The following is a 22,414-nucleotide window of genomic DNA, read 5'->3' as shown; positions in this document are numbered from 1 at the left end:
TTTTTGGAAATGCGGTTGCTCTGCTGTTTCTTCATATACCTGCAGCCGTTCACCTGCTTATTGTTTCAATTTCCTTAATGCTTTCCTTCATACCTGCTCCTTTTTGAGTAAACCATGTAATTTTTGGAAGCCCAGCTGTTAGATTTTCAAGATCTGTTATCTCCAGCTGATTGATGCCATCCCTTATTTCCTCCTGTGTTCACGGGAGCACAGGAGTAGCTGTGATCTCTCAGGGCTCTGGTCCATTCTCCTGTTACTGTGCACAGCATCAGATAGCCTGCTTAATGAACTTTTCAGTGAGAAGTAATGTTACAGTGTGTTTTGGCTATGTCCCGGAAAAGCTTTTATTTAAAATGTTTTCTCTTGCAAGTTTGTTTCCCTCTTTCCTCTGAAATGAACTAGATAGCATGCAAAATGTCAGATATTCCCTCAGTTCCCTACAGCAGGTTCCCAGAATAAGTCTCTGAAGCTCCACTGTTGCTTCTACTGGGAATGATTGTCTCTGCTTTGCAAACCATCTGCTAATGAAAGTGGACGTTTCTGCATAATCACTGCAACAATCACTGCAATTTTCTTTTCATCAGCAAAGGGAAATCTGGCCCTAATAAAACTCTGTCACAAAGAGTTTTTATGACTTGTTTTTGTATCAAATATAGAGAGCATAATGTTGTCTCCAGTGTGTATGCATGCAGATTGTGGAATATTGCATTTTTGCTCAGATCTACCTGTTTGCACTGGAAATACCAGTGCTGAAAGCTCTGTCACCAAACACATTAGTAAGCAGGCCATTTTTTTTTAGTTGGCCAAGTAACTCATTAGAAATGCCAGTGTTTTCATAGTTTTTTTTGGTGAAGGCTAAAATATTGAGTCGTAACTATTGCCATTTTTTCATCTTTTCTCTATTAACTTAATCAGGTTCAATCAATGGGATATTGAAGGGAAGATGCTTATTCAGATGCAGCAAACCTGCCCAAGGTGGTTAAAAAAGACACCTTTAGATGTAGACAGCATCCTCTCTTACATCAGTATCACTAGTGCATAATCAAATAAATCATGTCAGATGAAACTGTTGACCAGAAGGGAGATTTAACCCTGGTCATCTATAAATAATATATGCAAAATCTCTCCTTTCCCAAGGGCTGTAGAGGAGCTTTATTGATACAGGAGAGTTGGGCTCTGTTGGTACATAGTTTACCCAACTCATAGCACACCAGTCCATGTGTGTATGTGCAGCCATTCCAAGACCACTAATAAAACTGGATGATTTCATAAAACCTCCCTGAGACAAAGAAACAATGAAAGAATACTTCCAATTAAGGCATGGTAGGAACAATTTGTTTTCATAGACCTTAATGTATTTTTTATTTTAACGTATTTTTCTACAGAGTCTTTTTTTAAAGGCGCAATAGTCTTTTTTTTTTTTTTTTTCTGGCATTAACAATCATGAAAATACCTCTGCTATTTTGATAAACCTCTAATATTTTAATAGGTATTTCAGTGCAGTTCACTGCTTGTCAAGGAGAGGAAGGTGCTAGTGCTTTTTTGGTGCAGTGGGCTGGAAAGAAAGTAATAACATCTAGCTCAAGAGTGAGCATCAGTTCTCAGAGTTTCTTTACCTTCATTATACAGAGCCTTTTCCCTGTTTGAAAGATTGCCTGGCATTAAATATTACCAGGAACCCAGGTCTCTGATGCTTTTCAGACACTGAAACTCTTTTGCTGGCTGCTAATGAGCTGGTAGTGGCTAAGAGATACCCAGGATTAAATTTCATTCTAGCATAAACATTTATAAACATGAATTAGTTATAGCTTTGCCACAAGCATGAAAAAAAAGTAAAAAATATCTGCCCACTTCCAACATTTTTCCTGCTTATTTCTGTGCACACTGTGCTGGCAGAAGAATATGTAGCTGGTTGACTGTTGCCCATCAACTTCCCCCACCTTTCACTGCTGTCTGTGATGTGAACAGCTGGCCTAAGGAAATAAAACACCGTAACCACTCCATTACTTGTCTGCATGAATCACTATGCAACCTGAGCTATGCTGAAAATAGGGGATGCTGGATTAATTTCTGTAAGGGTTGTGTCCCACTTGTATGGAAGACTCAACAGTTTTGATAAGGATTTTTCCAAATGCTACAGGTGATGTGAGTGTGTTTCATGATGTTTACTGTGGCAGGGTGGGCTGAAGTGACATGGAACCTGCTGTCTTCTCTAGAAGATTTTCTTTTTTGGTTGGTGTTCCTACCAGGTATCTATTTGGTATGGTGGAACTAAAGATTTTAATCATTTTGTAAGTTGCTCATAAGTCAGATGTCAGAAAATGACTAAATATGGCACTTAATGTTTCTTTCAGTCACTGAAGATCTCGTTAGAAAACGTGCAGAACATAACAACTGTGAAATTTTTTCATTGGAAGAAATCTCTTTACATCAGCAGGAAATAGAAAAACTAGAATATCTTGACAAATGGTGTCGAGATCTAAAAATTCTATACCTTCAGAATAATCTAATTCCAAAAATTGGTAAGTTTTTTTTCTGGATATGTTTAATTTTAAATGGATTTACATGCATAATTTCAGAATTAGAAAAAAAAATACCTGTTGTGTTATACTTAAGGGAAATGTAATTACAGAACAGTTCTTTGCAGATCTGCTCCTACAAGATTTCTATTTCCTGTCTATTAAGTAAATTTCTATGAAGCTCAGATATTTCTAAGACAGAGTTTAAGTGAAAAATATAGTACTGACATACAAATCATTAGAATACAAATGTGAAACACCTTTGATTAAATTCTCAAAAATCAATATATAATTTGAATATCCTGTCTTTGTGACAAACAAATAGACAAACACTTCAGCATATACAGTGAGCTGTGATATCACAGGACTAGCTCGCTTCATGCTCATTTCTAAATTCAGTTTTTATACAAATGGTATTTTTTGTTAACGTTAACATATTTTTCATTTGGATAAAATGCTTGCTTTTGTGCATAAAGAGAACTTCTTACAGTGAAGTCTCAATGTCTTCCTGCACTACAGCAACATGTATAATTTCACATGATCTGTGTGTTGTGGTGTGGATTCACATTTGCTAAGCTCTCTACAGAAAGATAAGATATGAAGCCTTGGGCTGGGGAAGCTTAGACTCTACATAGAATGTGTAGATGAAGAATGGAAAGTCAGAAAAAAATACAAAGTCAGAAGTGCTCAGTAATTATATTACCAAATTTCTTTGAAGCTCATTAAGAGGAAGAAAAACCCTTAAATTTTCAGGGTGAAGTTCTGTGCTCAGGACTTGTAGGCAGTTAAATTCTCTGGAGGGGCTCGTCAGTAAACCTATCTTTACTGTTAACATCTGCATTTCTCAGAGTGGGGGAATCTTCTCCCAGAGAAAGTAAGGTTTTTGAAATGGCTTTATGCTGCTCTGTCTCATCAAAAATGGGGGTAAAATAAGTTGGCTTTCTCTCTGTTACTGTGTCCTTAATAAGGTACAAGACTTCATCCAGCTCTTTTGTCAGGACCCACACCTCCTTTAGGTTAGTATGGTATATTGTACTGCTGTTCAGATTATTGCTTTTTGTACACAAGATTTCTTTCAGCAATATAATTTCTGAGACATTCTATTTTTATCTTAATCTAACTGTAGGAGTTGGAAAAGCATGCACCTTCCTACTTCATATATTCTTGTATAATATAACAGCTTTCCTTTGTAATTAAAAAAAAAAAAAAGGATAAAAAGCAACACTATGTAAGTAGTGACCAAAAGGGTTGTGTTACAAAGTACTGGATTGGAGAAATTAATTCTTCTCAGTGGATCCCAACAGGTCTGTGCAGTGCACACAGCAGTTCCAAATGTGCTTCAAAATATCACAGCTGAATGTTTTGTATTGTCTCTTTTGGGATGTATCTTTTCTTTTCTCAAAGAAAACCTTTATGCAGCTCTCAGGATCAGACTTGCCTACTGATCAGACAGTTTTAAGGCATCCACTTTATGGATCAGTCATGGTTCTTTTCTCTTTTCAAAATGGGAAAAAACTACAAGGAACCCTTGGCTTCAACACGTGTCTTTCTCACATCTTCATACGTACAGCCACAGCCACTGCAGAAATACTGTAAGAAAAAATGAACAGCCAGCCTCAGCTGCACAAGTCCTTGCTGAGAAATTTATTTCATCATCTGTTTGTGATGTTAATAAACTAAGTGGTAGAATTATGTCACCAAACTCTCAGATGTGTATGTTTTAGGCAATTGCTGTAGCTTCCCATTGTAGCCAGTGATGAAAAGGCATATTTTTTAAGAATGATTTGATTCATTAATTTGAGATTGCCTGTTTTAGATAGGAGAAATTTCACCCTGAAGAGCCTTTTTCTCTCTATTAATTGCAGAAGAGCCTAGACAACTAACTCAACTGTAGACATCATCTGTGTTGTGAGATGAAGCTCTCTCTGCTTGAGGGTCTTTGTCTCAGCAGGGATAGTTTGCACAGCAGTTAATCATGTGGCTTGTGGTTTTGAGTTTGAGGTAAACTTCATGCTTGGATATATATATTGGATGGGTTTTTCAGAAAGATCTTCAAAACATCTGGTGACTGGAAGAAGCCTCAAGTAATATTTGCCATTTTCAGACATTGTTGAGACTGAGGAAGATTGTTGCTACCCTGTTGCCTATTCACCCTCTTTCCATAGTCAAAAGAGGGAATTGCCATTCTGACAACCCCACTGTGCTGGGTTTGTGTCTGGTGGGGTTTGGTAGCAGGGGAGGTGACTACTGGCATGGTTCCTGTGAGAAGCTTTGAGATGTTCCCCCAGCTTCAAGTCAGACCTGCCTCTGGCCAAGGCTGAGCCCATCAGCACCTCTGTGATAACAGAGTTAAGAGGGGAAAAGTCTGTTTCTTTCTGAAACAGAAAGTTTCTTATATTAAAAATTTAGATAAAAGAGCTTTAAAAATTAAATGTATACTAAAGTAAATCTTCTCTATATAAGTGAGTCTAAAGCTCTAATTTTACAAAGCTTGACAATGTATGGCCTGATACCTCCTGAGTTTCCTGGCAAATGGAATATTTCACCATTGTTTTGGCCAGTCCTTTTGTATTATATACATGTTTTATGGATTTGTGATTAAAAATGTTTATAACCATCCTTATTTCTTTTTACTGTTTTACTTTGTTTTTTTCAAATAACTTTTTTGGTTTTCTGTGTTTATTAATATGAAGATATTCATACATAGCTGATACATATTTTCTTTTGTCCTTCCTATTTTTCTGCTTTGTTGTTTATTTGAAGTAAAGTGAGCAAGTAAAACGATAATACCCTTTCCAGTGAACAAAAATGAAATAACAGATCTTTTATTCCAGAGAACGTGGGCAAACTGAAGAAGCTGGAATATTTAAATGTAGCTTTGAACAACATTGAAAGAATTGAAAATCTGGAAGGTCAGTTTTTAAACAAACCATTTTGCCTTTTCATAGTGAAACACTTAAGTTGTGACTTAGTGTAAAAGAGGGTGGAATCCTTTAAGTATGTCCACTAGTAAAGGTACTTGTGGGTGCTTAGAAAGAACCTTTTTGTGTGCAGCATTTCAACAAATGCTTCTTTGTAGCATTCCTACTGCTGAAGTTTTGTCATTGAACTTTCTCAAATGTATTTTAACTTGCTTTTTGCATGCTCTCTCACCAGTGTTGCCAGCTAGGATAGCTCTATCCTTTAAGACTTTAGAAAATGAGAATTGAACTTTTTCATTAAATTGGTATTTCTCCACTGTAAAGTTAAGTTTATTTGTTATGCAATTTAGCTGGGGCAATGTGTTGTGGGTTTTTTTGTTTTGTTTTTTAATGCTATGCAGGTTGCAAAAAGTCTTTCTTGTGTAATGTTTCAGCAGTCATCTTCAGTTCAGCAATCGGGTGTCCCACACGGGGAGTTCTGCTCTCTGCATGGCTGGCAATGGCACTCTGGGGTATTACTAAGGAGGGTTTCAGATGATTCTTTTCTTTGTCATTGCATGAAGTCCTGTCTGATTTATCTTTGTTTAATCCTTTACCCTGTCTCTATAATTGCATTTGCAAAGCTCTAGCATTTTCCAAGGTCAAAATCTAAGATTAAAACCACACAAACACATTCCTTACTACTTGAATAATTTCTGACCTGTTTTCCTTCTCCTTCTTGATTTTGATTAGGCCAGTTGCTAAATCTTTAAAAACTTCACCTTCAGAAGGGAACAATTAAAAAAAAAAAGCTGTTGTGTTTTGGTTTGTGGTGTTTTTTTGTTTTTTTTTTTTTTTTGTTTGGGTTGGGTTTTGTTGTTTTCTTTTTAAATCTATGTGGTGATTCAAGAGGACTGCTTAAATCAAAAAACAGGCAAATAGGCTAAACACAAATTTGTAAAAGTTACATATTTAGCAATTTCTTGAGAAACTTGCTTCTGTTTTCATGTTAGCAAACTTTAAGTTCCTCTATCAGGCTGCATTATTTATTACTGCTATTTGTCATTTACTGAGGAGCCAGAACCTTTGGGAGCAAGCCTTGCAAAAATTTGTGTTATTTAAATTCCCTAATAAATCATTTTGATTTGTTTATTTTCTTTCAGCTCTACTATGCATAAAATACTTGCCAAATAAACCTGCAAAGGAAAATAAGGGATTACAGTGATGAGCATCGAAGTTGAGCTTGCTCTTAGTTAAACTTTTTTTTATGCTTAGAGTCAAAATCATCATTCATGAATAGATTCTGGTAAAAGGAGAAGCTGATAAATTTTGGATCTGGGTTTCCCAGGGGATTTGGTTAGGTAATTTAGAGTCTGTTTGTAATGAATTATTTTGGTTAACAACATTTTCTCACTGATACTTGCAACTGAACCAGTGATAAAGTATTCACAACTACAGCTGAGTCTATGAAATGGAAAACCTCATCTTGACTTGGAGAGAAGTTTTAGAAAACCTTATCTTTACACTTGAATCATATTAACTAAGATTAACAGTACACAGAAATGAAACCCATAGTTGATCCTGCTCTTCTGAAGCAATTAGATACTCTTTTAGCTGTGTGGTAAAGACTCAGTTGAGGTGGGGGTACAATCAGAGGCAATCAGACTGCTATAAGCTGAAGTCCAGTTTATCTGAAACAGAGACATTCAATAGCTCATCTAGCATATCAGCACTGAACTCAAAGTTTTGATAGCGATGAAACCAATAATAGGTTTTGATGTTTTGTATTTTTTTTTTCTTTTTATGCATAATATGAGCTCAAATTTAAGATGTGAGTCACTTTTTCAGTTGTTTCTTGGAAAAGATATATTCTGATAGGATGAAATCAGTATACAAACAACAAAAGCAGACTGTTCTATCAAGTGTGGGCATGTGTGTATGTCATGTACCTTTGTTATGGATTAATTGAATTAAGTTTTTCTAAAACAGGCTGTGAAGAACTGAAGAAACTTGACCTGACAGCAAATTTCATTGGTGAACTCTCCAGTGTTGAAGCCCTAAAATGTAATATACATTTGAAGGAACTGTTTCTAGTGGGGAACCCGTGTACTGAATTTGAAGGTTATAGGCAATTTGTAGTGGCAACTCTTCATCAATTAAAAGTAAGATTTTAAGAATTAAGTTAATATCCAAGTCAATAATGAGCATTGTTGATTGATTATATTCATCTCAAACAAAATAAATGCCTGTGATAGGAAAGGTAGTTGCATTTTTATTCCTGTCCACAGGAAATTAAATCCTATTCTGAAGAATAAGTGACTACAGTAAATAATGTGATAATAAATTGGCTCTGCTTTGGCTAAACCACATGCATTTGTTAACTTTTCTGTCATTTTAAAGGTAAAAAACAATTGAAATACCTGGAAAATGTAAAAATCAACTTTCAGACACACAAAATAATTTTGAGACCTGATTAGCAACTTAGTTATATCTTTTTACTACAGTGGAACTTACATAGTGCAGTGGAGGTTTGGAAGGCATATTTTAAATTTTATACAGAGGATAATCAATCAAAATTAACCTACAGTTTAATAGATTTATTGATTTAAATATGTTTAAAATTTCTCACATATCTATACTGATTTTTTTTTCATTTGGGTAGTATTTGGATAGTAAAGAAATAGAACGTTCAGAGAGGATTCAAGCACTTCAAAACTATGCAGAAGTGGAACAGAAAATCAGGGAACAGGAACAAGCTTACCTTCACAAAAGGGCCAGAGAAAAAGAAGAAGCTCAGAAAAGGATGCAGGAAAGAAAGGACAAGAAACAAAGCCAAACAGAATCTAAGCTTGCATTTCACAGGTAACAGTAAGTAACAGCAGTTTATGAGCAAATGTCAAGAATTTTGGTTTTCCTCATTAAATAATTTATATAGTTCCACTTATTTTTTTGGGGGGGTTCTTTATTATTGAATCTAGCAGAATTATTTCTCCTCATGCTTGTTGTGGCTGATGAAAAGTATAATCAATTGCATACATAATTATTGATTACTGCAGACAATACAATAGAATTTTTGTCCCAAAACTCCAGGCTAATTTGTCTGGGTGCCAAAATAGTGTAATTGATAGCTTCTTTCAGGAGAGCAGGTGGCAATTGTTCTTTAAGGTGATGGAGGGGCTGCAGAGAAAGCAGCTGTTCACCTATGATTTCTTTTGCTCTAGAGGTATTAGATATGAAAACTGAAACAGAGTATTGCAGATCTTTTGAGATGTCAAAGGCTGTGGAATGTTGATATCTATACTTTTTCCACCTAGTATCACTGAGATTACCTAGACAGCAGAAGGATTTTTGTCTGGGGTCATCTTCCACTGCAGTTGCTATCCGTATTATTTTTAATCCAGTAGAAGCTAAGTTCTGTGGAGCTGGCTATGGAACTTGTCCTCGTAGATCACAGCTGTATCACAGGTTTAGTTTTCTCTCTATGTTGATAAAGAGTTTCTGAAGATTACAGAGGCTTAGATCTAGGGGGGAAATTATGCAGGTTCCAAGATTGCAGTTGAGGAGGTGACTAAGTAATATGTTGCTATCCTATAAATTTCTGATCTGTTGCTGCCTCATATTAGGAATACTTAAACATGATATGGACCAAAGATTATCTTTTACCTGAGAGTTGTAAGAGTATCTGAAAATTCTGCTCCTGAAATTAAATCTATTGAACTATCTGTCAGGGTTTTCAGAGGGTTAGGCATAACCCTGGTCTCACTAGTTAAATCAATGAAAAATGTTATGTGTATATACATTTTGTTGATTGATATATAAAGCAGAGCAGAGAATGTTACCAAAATATCAAAGATACTGTTCTTAGTAGGAATCATAAAGCTAGTAGTATTGGTTTCAAAAATATTACTACAAGAATTAATTAGCAAGTATTGTTACTCTTCCTTTCTTATTATTTGGTTAATATTCCATGTGATCTTCCATAGCCAAGACTCTCTACAGGACAAAGAAAACCATCAGGCTGAAGGAGATGTAGAACAAGAAACATGGAGAACAGTGGAAGATGATGAAGAAGACAGAAGATTTTGGGAGGAGCCTACACCATATACTCCAGAATCTAGACTAGAAACTCACAGATACATTGAAGAAAAAAGGAGAGCTAAAGACAATCTGAGGTATGCTTTTGTTTTAATATATTCTATGAGTTGAAGAGTGGCAAATTTTCAATGGTCCAGAGAAGAGAGAAGTGACTGCCTCACGTGAAATATTACTGAGAACTGGCAGCTTAAATCCCTGTTGCCTGTGCAAATATGCTTATAAAATCTAAATGAAATATTCATATTGTTCATTTTATGGTGTTTAATTTTCTAAAATTTATTTATGATAACCTTTATTTTCTTTTTCCTCAATAAAGTAATTTCTCTTTTCAACTCCATTTTACAGACTTTAGAAGTTTTACTTTTCTGTCAGCTAAGTAATATATTTCTGTAATTCAGTGTTTAATATTCTTGCTAAGAGCATTTATCTGGAGTCCATATTGTATTATATAAATGCTCTACAGGTGATGATACAAAAATTTTGCACAACTGACATTTCTAGGCACCTTTTCTATGTGACTTAGCAATTTTTTTTACACACACTTTATCCCAGATATTAGTCCTGAGTAATATGATTATTCACATAATCTATGCTACTTGGCATGGTGAATCTGAAGATGTCTAGCCCCTGAAAAGCTTTTAAAAATTTCTAAAGTTGTCTCCAGTTTTGCTGAACATGGAATATTAATGCTGATACTAGCAAAAAAAAAGTGATTTTATTGCTGCTGGCTTATCAGTTCCACAAACATTGTAAGCCATGTCTTCTTTTTCCCTATATAACAACATGTTTGCCAGAGATTTTCTAGCTGTTCTTGTTAAGGGCATGCTTTTTAAAAGATTTATCAAGCCTAAGTGTTGAAAAAGTCACTCCTAAGGAAGTCTCCAAGAAATCTGAATATCTGTGGAACTTGTTGCTGTTATTAATTCAAGGTCTAGCATTTTCCTGGAAGAACCACTGTGAAACTCAGATTCCAGCTAATTAGATTTTTGATGTGTTTGGGGAATGTCTTGCTCTAGTCAAAAGCAAATGTGTTCCAAATACTTCCCTCTAAGTACTCACGGAGAGTCCAAATCATGTTACGATAGAATATTTCCTTTCTGTTCTTCCAGATTTCTAAGGCATTTAAAGGAGTTAAAAATCCTTTTATGCTTCAGTTTGGTTTTTCGTAAGGTGTCATGAGAAAGGTGAGAACAGAAGAGTGCCCCTGACAACTTCAAATAGCATTTCCTTACTTCAATGTAATTTCCTGAAGTATTTCTAAGAGCTGCATTTTTAGGACAGAGTGGTGGTTCACTCACCAGGTATCAAGAATAGGTGTACAGACTGATAGCCCACACATCCCACATTAAAGCTCTGATTTATGCTATAAAATATTATTTAACACATGGGTAGCTGTGTATCTTAAATGTAAGGGTTTTTTATGTAGTCATTCCAGTAGCTCTGCTTGAATTATTTTTTTTTTAATTTCTTCTTTAAATCCATTGTATTTATATATCAAATCATTTTTTTATGCTTTCTTTTTCCCCAAGGTGGTTTAAATTTGATATATTTTACTTCCATCATTAGTGATTCACCTTCACTGTTCTCTTAATCTTGAATTTATAGTAAGAAATTGGTTGAGGAACAGGAAAATCAGTATGTTGCTGTTGTCATTTTGAGAAGTTTTTTTTTATGTATGCCAGGCAGCTGAAGCAGCCAAACACATTATATTGACCAGCTGAGGAGTGGATTACTGCAAAATGACAATTACAGTGCTGTATTTTTAAAGAAAACATGGCCATGTTTTACCTAGCTGCACACAGGTTTTCCTTTTTCATGTTGCTAAGATTCCTGACTCTTCCTCTCCTTGCTCATGATCTAAACATGTACATGGGAAAATACCAGCACTGCAAGTCTTAATGGTGTTACACAGAGCTGCTTTATTTTGTCAGATGAATTTGAAGGTAGCTTGTTTATTGCACTAAATGAAAGTCAGATATAGTTTAGTAGTTGTATAGTTGAAAAACACCATAATAGCTGTTATACTTGAATGACAACAGGTACCAGTACAGATTAGGGGTCATTCTGCTGGAAGACAGCTCCATGGAGAAAGACCTTGGAGTCCTAGTGGACAGTAAGTTGTCCATGGGACAGCAATGTGTCCTTGTGGCCCAGAGGGACAATGGTATCCTGGGGTGCATTAATAAAAGTGTGTCCAACAGGTCTAGGGAGGTTCTCCTCCCTCTCTACTCTGCCCTGGTAAGACCACACCTGGAATACTGTATCCAGTTTTGGGCTCTCCAGTTCAAGAAAGACAGGGGTCTACAGGAGAGGGTCTAACAGAGAGCTATGAGGATGAGGAAGGGACTTCAACCTCTCTTTGTGGACTTCAACATCTCTTTGATGAAGAAAGACTGAGAGAACTGGAACTGTTTAGTCTTGAGAGAAGATGGCTGAGGGAGGATCCTATGTATGTCTATAAATATCAGAGGAGGAGGACAGGCTCTTTTCGGTGGTGCCCAGTGATAGGACAAAGAGTAATAGGTATAAGCTAGAACATAGGAAGTTCCACCTTGACATGAGGAGAAACTTCTTTACTGTGATGGAGCACTGGTCGGTGGTGCCCAGTGATAGGACAAAGAGTAATAGGTTTAAGCTAGAACATAGGAAGTTCCACCTCGACATGAGGAGAACCTTCTTTGCTGTGAGGCTGATGGAGCACTGGAACAGGCTCCCCAGAGAGGTTGTGGAGTCTCCTTTTCTGGAGACTTTGCAAACCCACCGGGATGCATTCCTCTGCAGCCTGCCCTGGGTGATCCTGCTCTGGCAGCAGGGTTGGACAAGATGGTCTCTAGAGGTCCCTTCCAAGCCCTAACATTCTGTGATTGAATTGCTGATAGCTGGACATGGATAGTGAAGATTAAAGTCTTCAGCAGTAATGTGTGCTGTATTTTGTGAAGGAGTAACACGATGTAATAGGTGCATCACCAAATAATCTGTATGTGTGCAGTTTGGCTGTGCTGTGTCCTGTTTGGTGCTGCTTGCAATCTCTTAATCATTATAATTCTTTTTACTAGTGCAGAATACTGACTGATAGACATGATCTTTAGAGACATGCCAAGCGTCTGTTCAGGAAAAGTCATTGAGATGGAATGAGTAAGAGATTTCTTTGAATTATGTGCACACACATCCAATCAGTTAACAGTAATGATTCCTCATGGTTAGTATGACCATTCATAACTAGAAAAAAGTCCCACAATCTACTGATTTCTTAAGATACACCAGATCTGTCTGATGTATTACTGTTTGATAACAGCCATTGTGACATGCAGAAGTTATCAGTGTACCATGTGATATTACAGAGCATTTGCTCATCTTTAGATGATACTTTTAATGTGGAATTGAATGTTTGATATAACCTGTTTTGTTCTTGAAACAAGTTGTAGCCTTACATCAAATACCAGATAGTTTTTACCTCTTGCCATCCTTTTCATTTTTTTTCCTATGAAACATAAAATACCAGAATGTGATATTCTAAGCATTTTTCTTTCTGTTTTGTTAAGGGAATCAAAAAACCAAGAGAAGCCTCTTTGGACATTGGTCACAGCAGAAGGAAAAGTTCTGAATGTGAATGTGCCCAAGTATGTAAGGTTAAACAGGCCCTCTGTCATTAATTTGAGCAATTATTTCAAGGTAACAATACAAAAATAAGAAGTTTGACAAATTCTCACTGCAGTATTATATTCCTGGTGGAGACACTGACTTCTGAATTTATATTCTGATGCTGGAAAAAGTAGTTTTCAGTGAGTAAAGTGAGGATTGTTCAACATCTTGGTCTTTGATTGAAGAATTTGTTTTTTCTGTAAAATATATAAAATGTTTTACTCCTTTTCATTCTGTGTTAAGGCTCTTTTTCCTGGAGCATTTTGCAAATAGAAAAAGTTCAACCATTGGAGATAAATTCAACTATTGGAGATAAATATGTAAGAGTAGCCACTTTAAAGGTGAAAAGATACATCCAAGTAGTATTTCTGGACAAAACCATTCTGTCCCCTGGTGACAGATGTAAAACTGGCAGAATTGGGAAGGGTATGTAATTAACTTGTGTGACATGAGGTCCTTTGACATGGAATGAGTTGGTCTCTAGCAACAGCGGCTGGTGATACAGGAAAGACTCTTGTACTTTATCACTGACAAAAGCACCTGCATATTCAAGTGTTGTGAAACAAGTTTCCTGGGATATCAGCAGTGCATTACCATTGGTTTCACTTGAACTGGCAGGAGAGGAAAGAGCAAACATTGTTTCCTTATCAACATCTCCCCAAAGGGCCTCCTACGTGAGACTGTCATCAAAAAGTGGCCACTTGCCTTTCTGCTGTCCTCTGAACAAGTTTTTCCACCTTAAGATTGATTTAGCTGCAAAGTCAAGGCTAAGAACATGCTTATCCTTGCATGAAGAATACTTTCTAAATCTGGGGAATTTATGAATCCATGCAAATGCGTGGAATGTGAAAACCTGAATTGTAGGATCAGTGCAGGATTTTCAGTGGTGTAGGGAAAATGAAAGGCAGTGGCAGAACTCATATTTATTCCATCTGTACCAGAAGATACCTACCATTGTGTTGATATACTTTTTTTTAATGTGTTCACTGAAAAAAAGATTAAATAATTTTCTAGTTCAAGGAAGACAAGTCTATAATTGTTCATAGTTATTGTGTTAATAGAATTTGATTATGCCCCTAGAAAGCAAAGGCATTTAGAATAAAGTTCTGGCTGTCCTTTTAGAAGACATACAGTCCCCTGGAGTTCACTGTTAGCAGCAGTAGTTTGTGTCACCCAGGTTTTCTGGATTAGAATTTAATCTGTGGATATAAGGCCAGACCAATGACCAGTTTGTCGTGGCTTCAACAAGAACATCACAGCTCTTCAGTGCAATCTGGCAGCATACTGGAGAGACATAACTAGAGATACAAGGAGGCAGATGGTGTTCTCCCAAGCTTTTGCTTCAGTGCATAAGTCTGATGTCCATAGGACTGTCCAAGCTTCTCTGATGTCCTTTTGGAAGGTTAGCAGGAGGAATGGCTGCATGCTGCTGAGAACAGACTGCTTCACTTTCTCAATTCCCCCTAGAAAAAGGTTCCCCCTAGAAAATTTTGCAATTCTTTTATCTTTTTAACCTTTCATATTGTACTGAATTCTCAAAATGTGATGCAGTAAGAGAAAAAAGCATGAATGGCAGACAAAGATGTTTGGCATTCTTTCCAGTTAGACATTAAAAAAAATGCATAAACTAAAAGTTCCATAAGTTTTCCTGAAAATTCACTATATCAGAATATGAGAACAAAGAGTAAAAAGTATATTTTTATTGCTGAAAAAATAACATCTAAGCTGTTAAAATTTTAGTTTTTTTCTATTACCTAAAACCAAAGTATAAAAGCATTTTAGTGTCACAGAAATATTCCAGATAAATTACATTAAGCAAACCTCTCTAATTTTATACCATTATCTAACTTAGGAAAATCTTCTCGTTTATAGGTGGGTTTTATTCTTTTATTTCTCTACTTTGATCCATGAGAAATGTCTATGTGAGCAGAACTTGTCAGTCTAGACTAGATCTCCTTACAGCTGTAGTCATGGATTTATAGCTGGTAAAATTCTTTCACAATTTTAAGAACTCAGCCACCAGATCATAAACAGGCAACTAATACAACTAGTCTCATTTTCAACCAATGTCATAGAGCTGGTAGCATCAAGGACATTGTGCAAAACACGTTTTACTGTGGAAATACAAAGATGCAATTTTTTTAAGGTATGATAAGCTTAGAACTACCCAGTTCCAGGCTTTTCATGGGCAGTTTTCCCTCTGCAGCTGTGAATAAAGCAGGCAGATTTTCCCAGCAGATGTCCCTCTTTCTGCATTGACAGGCTGAGTTTAATTTTAACTGCCCTTCAGCTGTATGCTTTTTCCTTATCCTTGTAGGCTGGGTGGGGAGAACAGAAAATAAAAGCAAGAATGACTTTGGTTCAGATGCCAGTATTTTGTTCTGTACATGAGGAAAATTGCAACTGTTTCTAAAATGATCATGTGACATATGTATTCTAAAATGGTATTTCTGTTGGTCCAAAATTGCTAGCAGTTGGATTTAAGTAGGTCATAATGTTTGCTTATTCACTCCAATTGTATTCATTCTGGAGGTGTTTCTTGTCATTATTACTAGGCTTCATTTCTCTTTGAAAGATGATGAAGAAAACAACCAAATCATTTTGGATCTTGCTGTTTACAGGTCAGGTTTTTTCCTCTTAATTTTTTCCATTCTTAAGTTCCAATACACAGCATTTCAGTTATACTCCTCTCTGTAATGGGGACTTTTCAAGAGGAAAACAAATAACATAAAGAGTAGTGGAATCAGTTGTTAATTCTGTGCTAAAGAACTGAAGCTGAATAAACCAAGGCCCTTCAGACTGCTCTGTTATTTCTGAATGAGGAGTGTATCTAATAGTCCTTTTTGGAATTAATGTTTTCTGCATCTCACAGATGGGTTTCCTCCACACCTCTCCTTTTTTACATATGTAAAATCTTTTCCATTTTCATTTGTAGATGAGGGTTGCAGGAAAGGGTTTTTTTTGCCTGTTCTTTGATCTTAAAAGTGCTCCAGTACAACTGATGATCTTTGAATTAAATTCTCCTCCTCCCCAAGACAGAGCAGGGTAGCCTTGTCCTGCTCTCCTTGCTTACTGGAAGGAGTCCATGGCCCATGCTGTTGCCTGAACTGTGCCAGGGCATTGCCTAGAAGAAATTTGGCTGAACCAGGCGAAAGTATGGCAGGGAAAGCTGATAACTATTTGATAGTATATACTACTAAGCAGTCCAGTGGCCTGGCCCATGCTTCAGGGAGGGATTAGAAACCCACAAGTTTATTTACTCTTAACAGGAGCTTGTTAGAATAAAACCTTATCTAGTTTTATAGCACAAAAACATGATTCATGCCAGGTATTCTTCCCTTAAGGGTCATTTCCCTCAAGAGGCCCACTACCATTTTTCTGAATTCTAACAGGGTTTTGACAATCTGTTTAGGTACAATAAAATGTTGGATATGTCATAATATTCTGTGCTCACTTGTAAGAAATGCAGACTAAAAAGTTTGAAAAATTCACCTGAGAAATAACATTTAAAAAAAGAAAAGGAAATAGGGAATACATGCTTGTGTATCCACATGCTTCAATACATGATGAAAAGCAGGTGTTAAAGTGGAGGCGTTATGGATCAAACTTTGTTTGACAGTACTGAAATTTAGAAGTACTGTGGGTTTTGGGAATATTAAGTATTGTTTTCCAGCAAATTCTGTGGAAAAAAAAAAAAGGAACTCTTATTACCCATTTACTAGTTAATCCTTCAGAAAAAAAAGTATCAAAATACTTTTACAATCCTGAATAACAGATTAATTGTAAGAGAAAATTTCCATTTTCCACAGAGATTTTGAATTCTTGCAGTTATACCACAGCTGATATGGCAAACTAGACAGAATTTAATCATTATTTTAACTGATATTCTGTGTTTACACAGGAAGATCACACTTTTCTTCCAAAGACATTAAATCCTAATAATATTTTATATAATTTAACCAAAATTGAAGTTAGTAGTTTATAAACAGCAAAATCATCATTAAAGAGCTGTATAGTCTGTGTTGCTTATTTACTGTGCTGTACTGTAGACTGCTTAATTTATTTATATTTCATTTTGAAGACATTTGGACACTTCTCTGCTTGAGGTTGATGTTCAGCCAACTTACATACGAGTACTGGTGAAGGGAAAGGTCAGTGTTTTCTTACTACATTCATTTCAAATCAAGAGTTACTGTTTCCTGTACCTACTCTGTGGACTCTGGATCTGACTTTTTGTGAGTTACCAACAGTGTCCACCTATACAGAAAAAAATATTCTTTCATACTTTCATTATTATTGTAGCTGTGGAAATCCCAACCAGAAGACATGCAAAGGCTCAAATGAAACTTCACTCTGTCTTCATTTTCCCCTTCACAGAGTACCATAATTCACTTAAGAAGATAGCTTTGCTAGTTGCCCTGGGTTAGAATTTAGCAATTTCTGCTGTCAGAAACAAATGGAGGTATTCTTTTGAAAGGGCATTTAACATGTCATTCCTCTTTTCTCTCTTCTCAGTGGTTTTAATTTTATCATCAATTTTTAAAAAATTCAAAGTACTTAAAGAGTAAACTAAAATCCCTATTTTTGACTGTGCCAACTGCACAAACAAAACTCCAGAATTACTTCATGTCTAAAATAGACTGGATAATCTTTCTTATTTAATTGCTAAGAGAAGTCAAGCATCATTTTATTACCTCCTTTAAAAATGTCACTTGACAAATGACAGCAATTCAGTAACACACATATGACTATATTTGTAAGTAAAAGCTGTTTAATGTGCTAATAATTTATTAGGATTAGTAATATTACCTGTTAAATGAGAGGATTTAGACCTATACTGTCCTTAAGAGCAAAGGGTGTAATAGTGATGTTTCTGCATGTGTTTTGTCAGGGTTTTAAAAAAAGGCAATATTTTAGCAGGCTATATTTCAACCCTGTATTTTCTCATAGCCGTTTCAGGTTGTGCTCCCTGAGGAAGTGAAGCCAGACAGCAGCTCTGCTAAAAGATCACAAACAACTGGTCATTTAGTTGTCAGCATGCCAAAGGTATGTAAAATAATCTGAGGAGCATCATACAAAGAGATTTAAGTGTTGTGGGTACTTTGGGAATGTTTCTGAGTTACAGGTAACATCTGGCTAGCTTAAGTTATTCAGTCTAGCCTTTCCCATCAGGACATACTTTTCAAAGAAGGAATATTCCAGAAAGACAACTTAATCATAGAACCAAACCTTAGAAGCTAAGATCCCTTCAAAGGAACATTATGAAAATCAGTATTAATAGAGCTATTTATATTTCCTTTATTTTCAACAAACACAGCTTTATATATATGCAGAGAAACTCTGCAAACCATGCAGTATTATATAAATGTCTGAGAAGATGGATTTTTAAAATAACTGAAAATAAGCAATTTACATACTTCCTTTTTCCACCTGTGAAATAATAAAAGCAATTCAATTTTTCAAAAATTGTGTGGCACAGATGAAGTTTTGGTGCAAGGACAGGAGTGATGGGGTCATGCTATCATGTCTCAGGTCATCAGAACAAGAGCTACTCAATTCATTTTCCCTTCATGCTCTCCCTGCCTGGAAAAGGTCCACTTGCCAACTGTACAAAGTATGTGTAGTCACAGAACAAAAGGGTTGTGGCAACATGATGTTTCAACTGAAAAACACTGCATAGCAGTCCCTGGAACTTAAAGAATCCTGGCTAGGAGTCATATTCCCCAATATTCCTAGCTCTGCTCTCCTGGCTCACCTGGGCTCTGATGTTTGCCTGAACGGTGTCCTGCTGATCAGGATCCAGGTCAATTGAGAGTTCTGCTGGCAAGTAAAAGCAAATCAGCTTTAAGTGGCTTTTGTATTCTCTCTTCCCTGCCCAGCCTCATTCTTGCAGTGTAAATGAAAGCAAACTGTTAGGGATGTCCACACTGTTTCCTCTCTACTATGTGTCTTCCTGGGGTTTCAGTAAATGTAGCTTGTACCCTGGACGTGTAAGTGGTATTATGATTTGTGTGATGACATAATGAAGAGATGAGGTAGAATCAAAGATGAAATCAGGATATATTCTACCCATTCCTGCACATCTGCCAAAAACTTGGACAGCAGAGAAAGAATGACCACTAATGAGGAACAGCTGAAGACATGGAGGTCAACCTACCTTACTGAAGTTAGCAGTGGGAGAGTTAATGGGTGGCCAACCAGTAGTCAGTTGAATTTTAGGTGGCATTACAGATAAATACAGGAAAGATGCAGAAGTGTGAAACAACAGAGGACAAGGGGCAGAGAAGGGGATCTTATCAATGTATATAAATACCTGAAGGGAGGGTGTGTAGCAGGATGGAGCCAGACTCTTTTCAGTGATGCCCAGTGACAGAGCCAGAGGCAGTGGGCACAAACTGAAACACAAGAGGTTCCCTCTGAACTCTGAACATCAGGAAACACACTTTTACTGTGAGGGTGACTGAGCACTGGCACAGGTTGCCCATGGAGGTTTGTGGACTCTCCAATCCCTGGAGATATTCAGAAGCTATCTGGACATGGTCTTGGGCAACGAGCTTGAGCAGGGGGTTAGACCAGATGACCTCCAGAGGTCTCTTCCAACCTCAACCATTCTGTAAGTCTGTTATCTTGTGAACTTGATGGATTTGCTGACCAAAGATGGATTTGTGGTACTTCACAGCAATTGCATGTAGCAGATTCTAGCCTATTGCTCTCTGCTATGTGTTACAGTCAGAGAATTGGTTCTCTTCCCCAGCACTGAATTAGACTGAACAAACTCTGGTTTTGGGATACATATCCTTTTCAGATGCTCTCTATCCATACAAATTTTGTTGGTATTATTAAGATGTAATCTGGGAAGCAAAGTATAATTGAATAAAGATCAACAACAACTGGAAAGACAATAGGTATTTTTCTTCCAGATCATTACAGCTGATCTTACCAGCAATGTTTGACAATACTAATTTGAGATGATCCATCTGAATTCTTTTTCGTAAGATAATAGCAAGAACAGAGTTTGTGCAACTTCTTTCAGCCTGTATTTGTGTTAAGACAAACCTAGAATATACTGCACTGTATTTAACTTTTCTGTTCATGATAAACAATTACTATAAAAATAAAATTATTTACAACTAGATAAATGGCTTAGCACATTCCTCATGTAACTAAAATGTTAAAAATGCTACTGAACTAAAAATAGCATCCTATAATGTGCTGCTTGCAATACTACCCTGAAAAGATCTCCCTTCTCAGTAACAGAACAGAAAGCTAACTGAATTCAGTGGTTTACACTTGCTTGAGTGACTTTCTGATCAGGTTACTAAACCTTCCACCATTCATCTCCCAGTCTTCATAGTTCCCTAGCTTTAAAATGAAACCCAAAACCTCTTTCCTTGCTTCTCCAGTGACCTTGCCATACCACGGATGTTGGAGGTAACAAATGCCACATGAACTGAAAGCAATAAAATTGTTTTCACCTTCTTTTCTCAAAACATTTTTCTTAAATGTACTATTACTCCACAGCATCTCACTGCAGAATGGATGTCTGGCAGTGGATGCCTTGGGAGGTCATCAAAACAACCTTCAGGGAAATGACCTAGTGGCACTTTTAAAGTGTAGTGTTGACACTGTAATAATCATCTGTGCAGAGATTTTGAGTGAGTAAGGAGTTGATAGTGACTACATTGTACATGTGTCATTTTCTGGGAAAAATATTTGTGACATGAATCTTTCCAAACTTCAGAACCTGTGTGCACTGGCAGTGTCATTTTGGCAGATGATGCAGGGAGATTCAAAACTGAGAATTTCTTTAACAGACTTTGACCAAAATTGGCATATTAAAATGACATCAGTAAATTACACCAGTAGCATTTTAATTCATGTCTGGAAAAAAGCTTCAAAGCCCAGTGTTATTAGTAAGCAGTTTTTAATTAGGGTTCTGAAACATTCTCTGTCATGTTTTAAAACTTCACTTTCCTATTTTTACTGAATCAAATAGAATAGTTTGAACTTTCTGATTAATTCTTTATTATATAAGCAGTCACAAATTAATTCTGACAGCTTTTTATTGCCTGGCCCTTCAGAAGCATTTAGAAATTTGCAGATCAATGAGTGTTAGATTCCTTAATTAACTTAAAAATAGGGGTGGTTTATGTTGTGCTTGTCAGTGTAAAGGTTATTTGATAGAACTTCATTATATAATTCTCACTTATCTAGGTATGGTAAATGCAGTAATATTTCATTACCACCAAAGGCATGTGGAGACATGGCTGTGGAACCCTGGAAATCTATTTGTCCTTCAGAATAAATGTGTTAGAGGGAAACTCTATTACTCAGTGGAATTCCTCTTGTAGAAGAAAGCCACTGTAGGAAAAAAAAAATTGTCAATTGAAAAGATTACTTGTGAAAACTATTTTTAAGCTATTTCTTATGTTTTTCTCAAATATATTCAAAATTCTATTTAATAGGATTATAGAATCATAGAATGGTTTGGGCTTGAAGGGACCTTAAAGATCATCCAGTTCCAACCCCTCTGCCATGGGCAGGGACACCTCCCACTAGAGCAGGTTGCTCAAAGCCCCATCCAACCTGACCTCAAACACCTCCAGTGATGGAGCATCCACAGCTTCCCTGTTTCAGTTCACTCTCATAGTAAAGAACTTTTTCCTTAAATCTAATCTAATACACAGTTATGTTCCAAAAAGGAGAAAAGTTAGAGTATTGGGGTTTTTTTTGTCTTGAACAGAGGCAGGAGGACATCTTTTGAGCAGAAGAGCTTTTATGTCAAACAATATTTGATAAATGATAATAGGTGTTCTAGCAGGCAAATCCTGACCTTTACCTAAGTTCCAGGATCACCTGTCAAGGAAGCCTTTACTGTTGATTGCAGAATCAGCAAATTTTCTCACTATCCTTGATAATGTGCTTTGAGGGCAAAGCAAGGCACGTGGCTTTCAAGGGGATCAAAGGAATTAATTACTGTTAAAAGAACAGAAAACTAGAAGGCCTCCTGAGAAGAGAGAGCAGGTCCAAAGAAACAGACTTTCCTTCACCAGGGCATGTACAGAATCAGAGGGCATCAGGCTCTTCACAATGAATTTCAGAAATGAATGACAGAAGCTACTGGCTCTGTTATGTCTTGTAGAGACTACTTTCAAATCATTTGCACTTAAGAAGTAGTCAGTAAAATGAACTGGTTTGTATAGTTCCTGTTCTCCTTCCTTTCAAATGTTTAGGAGGTCCCATGATGTTGTTAAGAAG

At 36.5% G+C, this 22,414-nt stretch overlaps 1 protein-coding gene across 1 annotated transcript in view; it reads left to right on the top strand.

The window, feature by feature from the left end:
- Positions 1–2,354: 2,354 nt before the first annotated feature.
- The window catches only part of LRRC6 (leucine rich repeat containing 6), a gene marked incomplete at its 5' end in the record, with an annotated part of 30,067 nt that continues 10,007 nt past the window's right edge, over positions 2,355–22,414 (top strand). The window contains 9 exons of the mRNA XM_008947092.1: positions 2,355–2,522; positions 5,354–5,431; positions 7,409–7,581; positions 8,082–8,281; positions 9,403–9,591; positions 13,057–13,134; positions 15,712–15,777; positions 17,238–17,307; positions 18,107–18,202. Coding sequence (XP_008945340.1) covers positions 2,355–2,522; positions 5,354–5,431; positions 7,409–7,581; positions 8,082–8,281; positions 9,403–9,591; positions 13,057–13,134; positions 15,712–15,777; positions 17,238–17,307; positions 18,107–18,202 — 1,118 coding nt within the window. The remainder of the gene's footprint in view (positions 2,523–5,353; positions 5,432–7,408; positions 7,582–8,081; positions 8,282–9,402; positions 9,592–13,056; positions 13,135–15,711; positions 15,778–17,237; positions 17,308–18,106; positions 18,203–22,414) is intronic.

Source organism: Merops nubicus, unplaced genomic scaffold (genome assembly GCF_000691845.1).
Source record: "Merops nubicus isolate BGI_N331 unplaced genomic scaffold, ASM69184v1 scaffold2059, whole genome shotgun sequence".
Classification (NCBI taxonomy): Eukaryota; Metazoa; Chordata; class Aves; order Coraciiformes; family Meropidae; genus Merops; species Merops nubicus.
The sequence above is the reverse complement of the archived record's forward strand: the minus strand, read 5'-3'. Positions and strand labels throughout refer to the sequence as shown.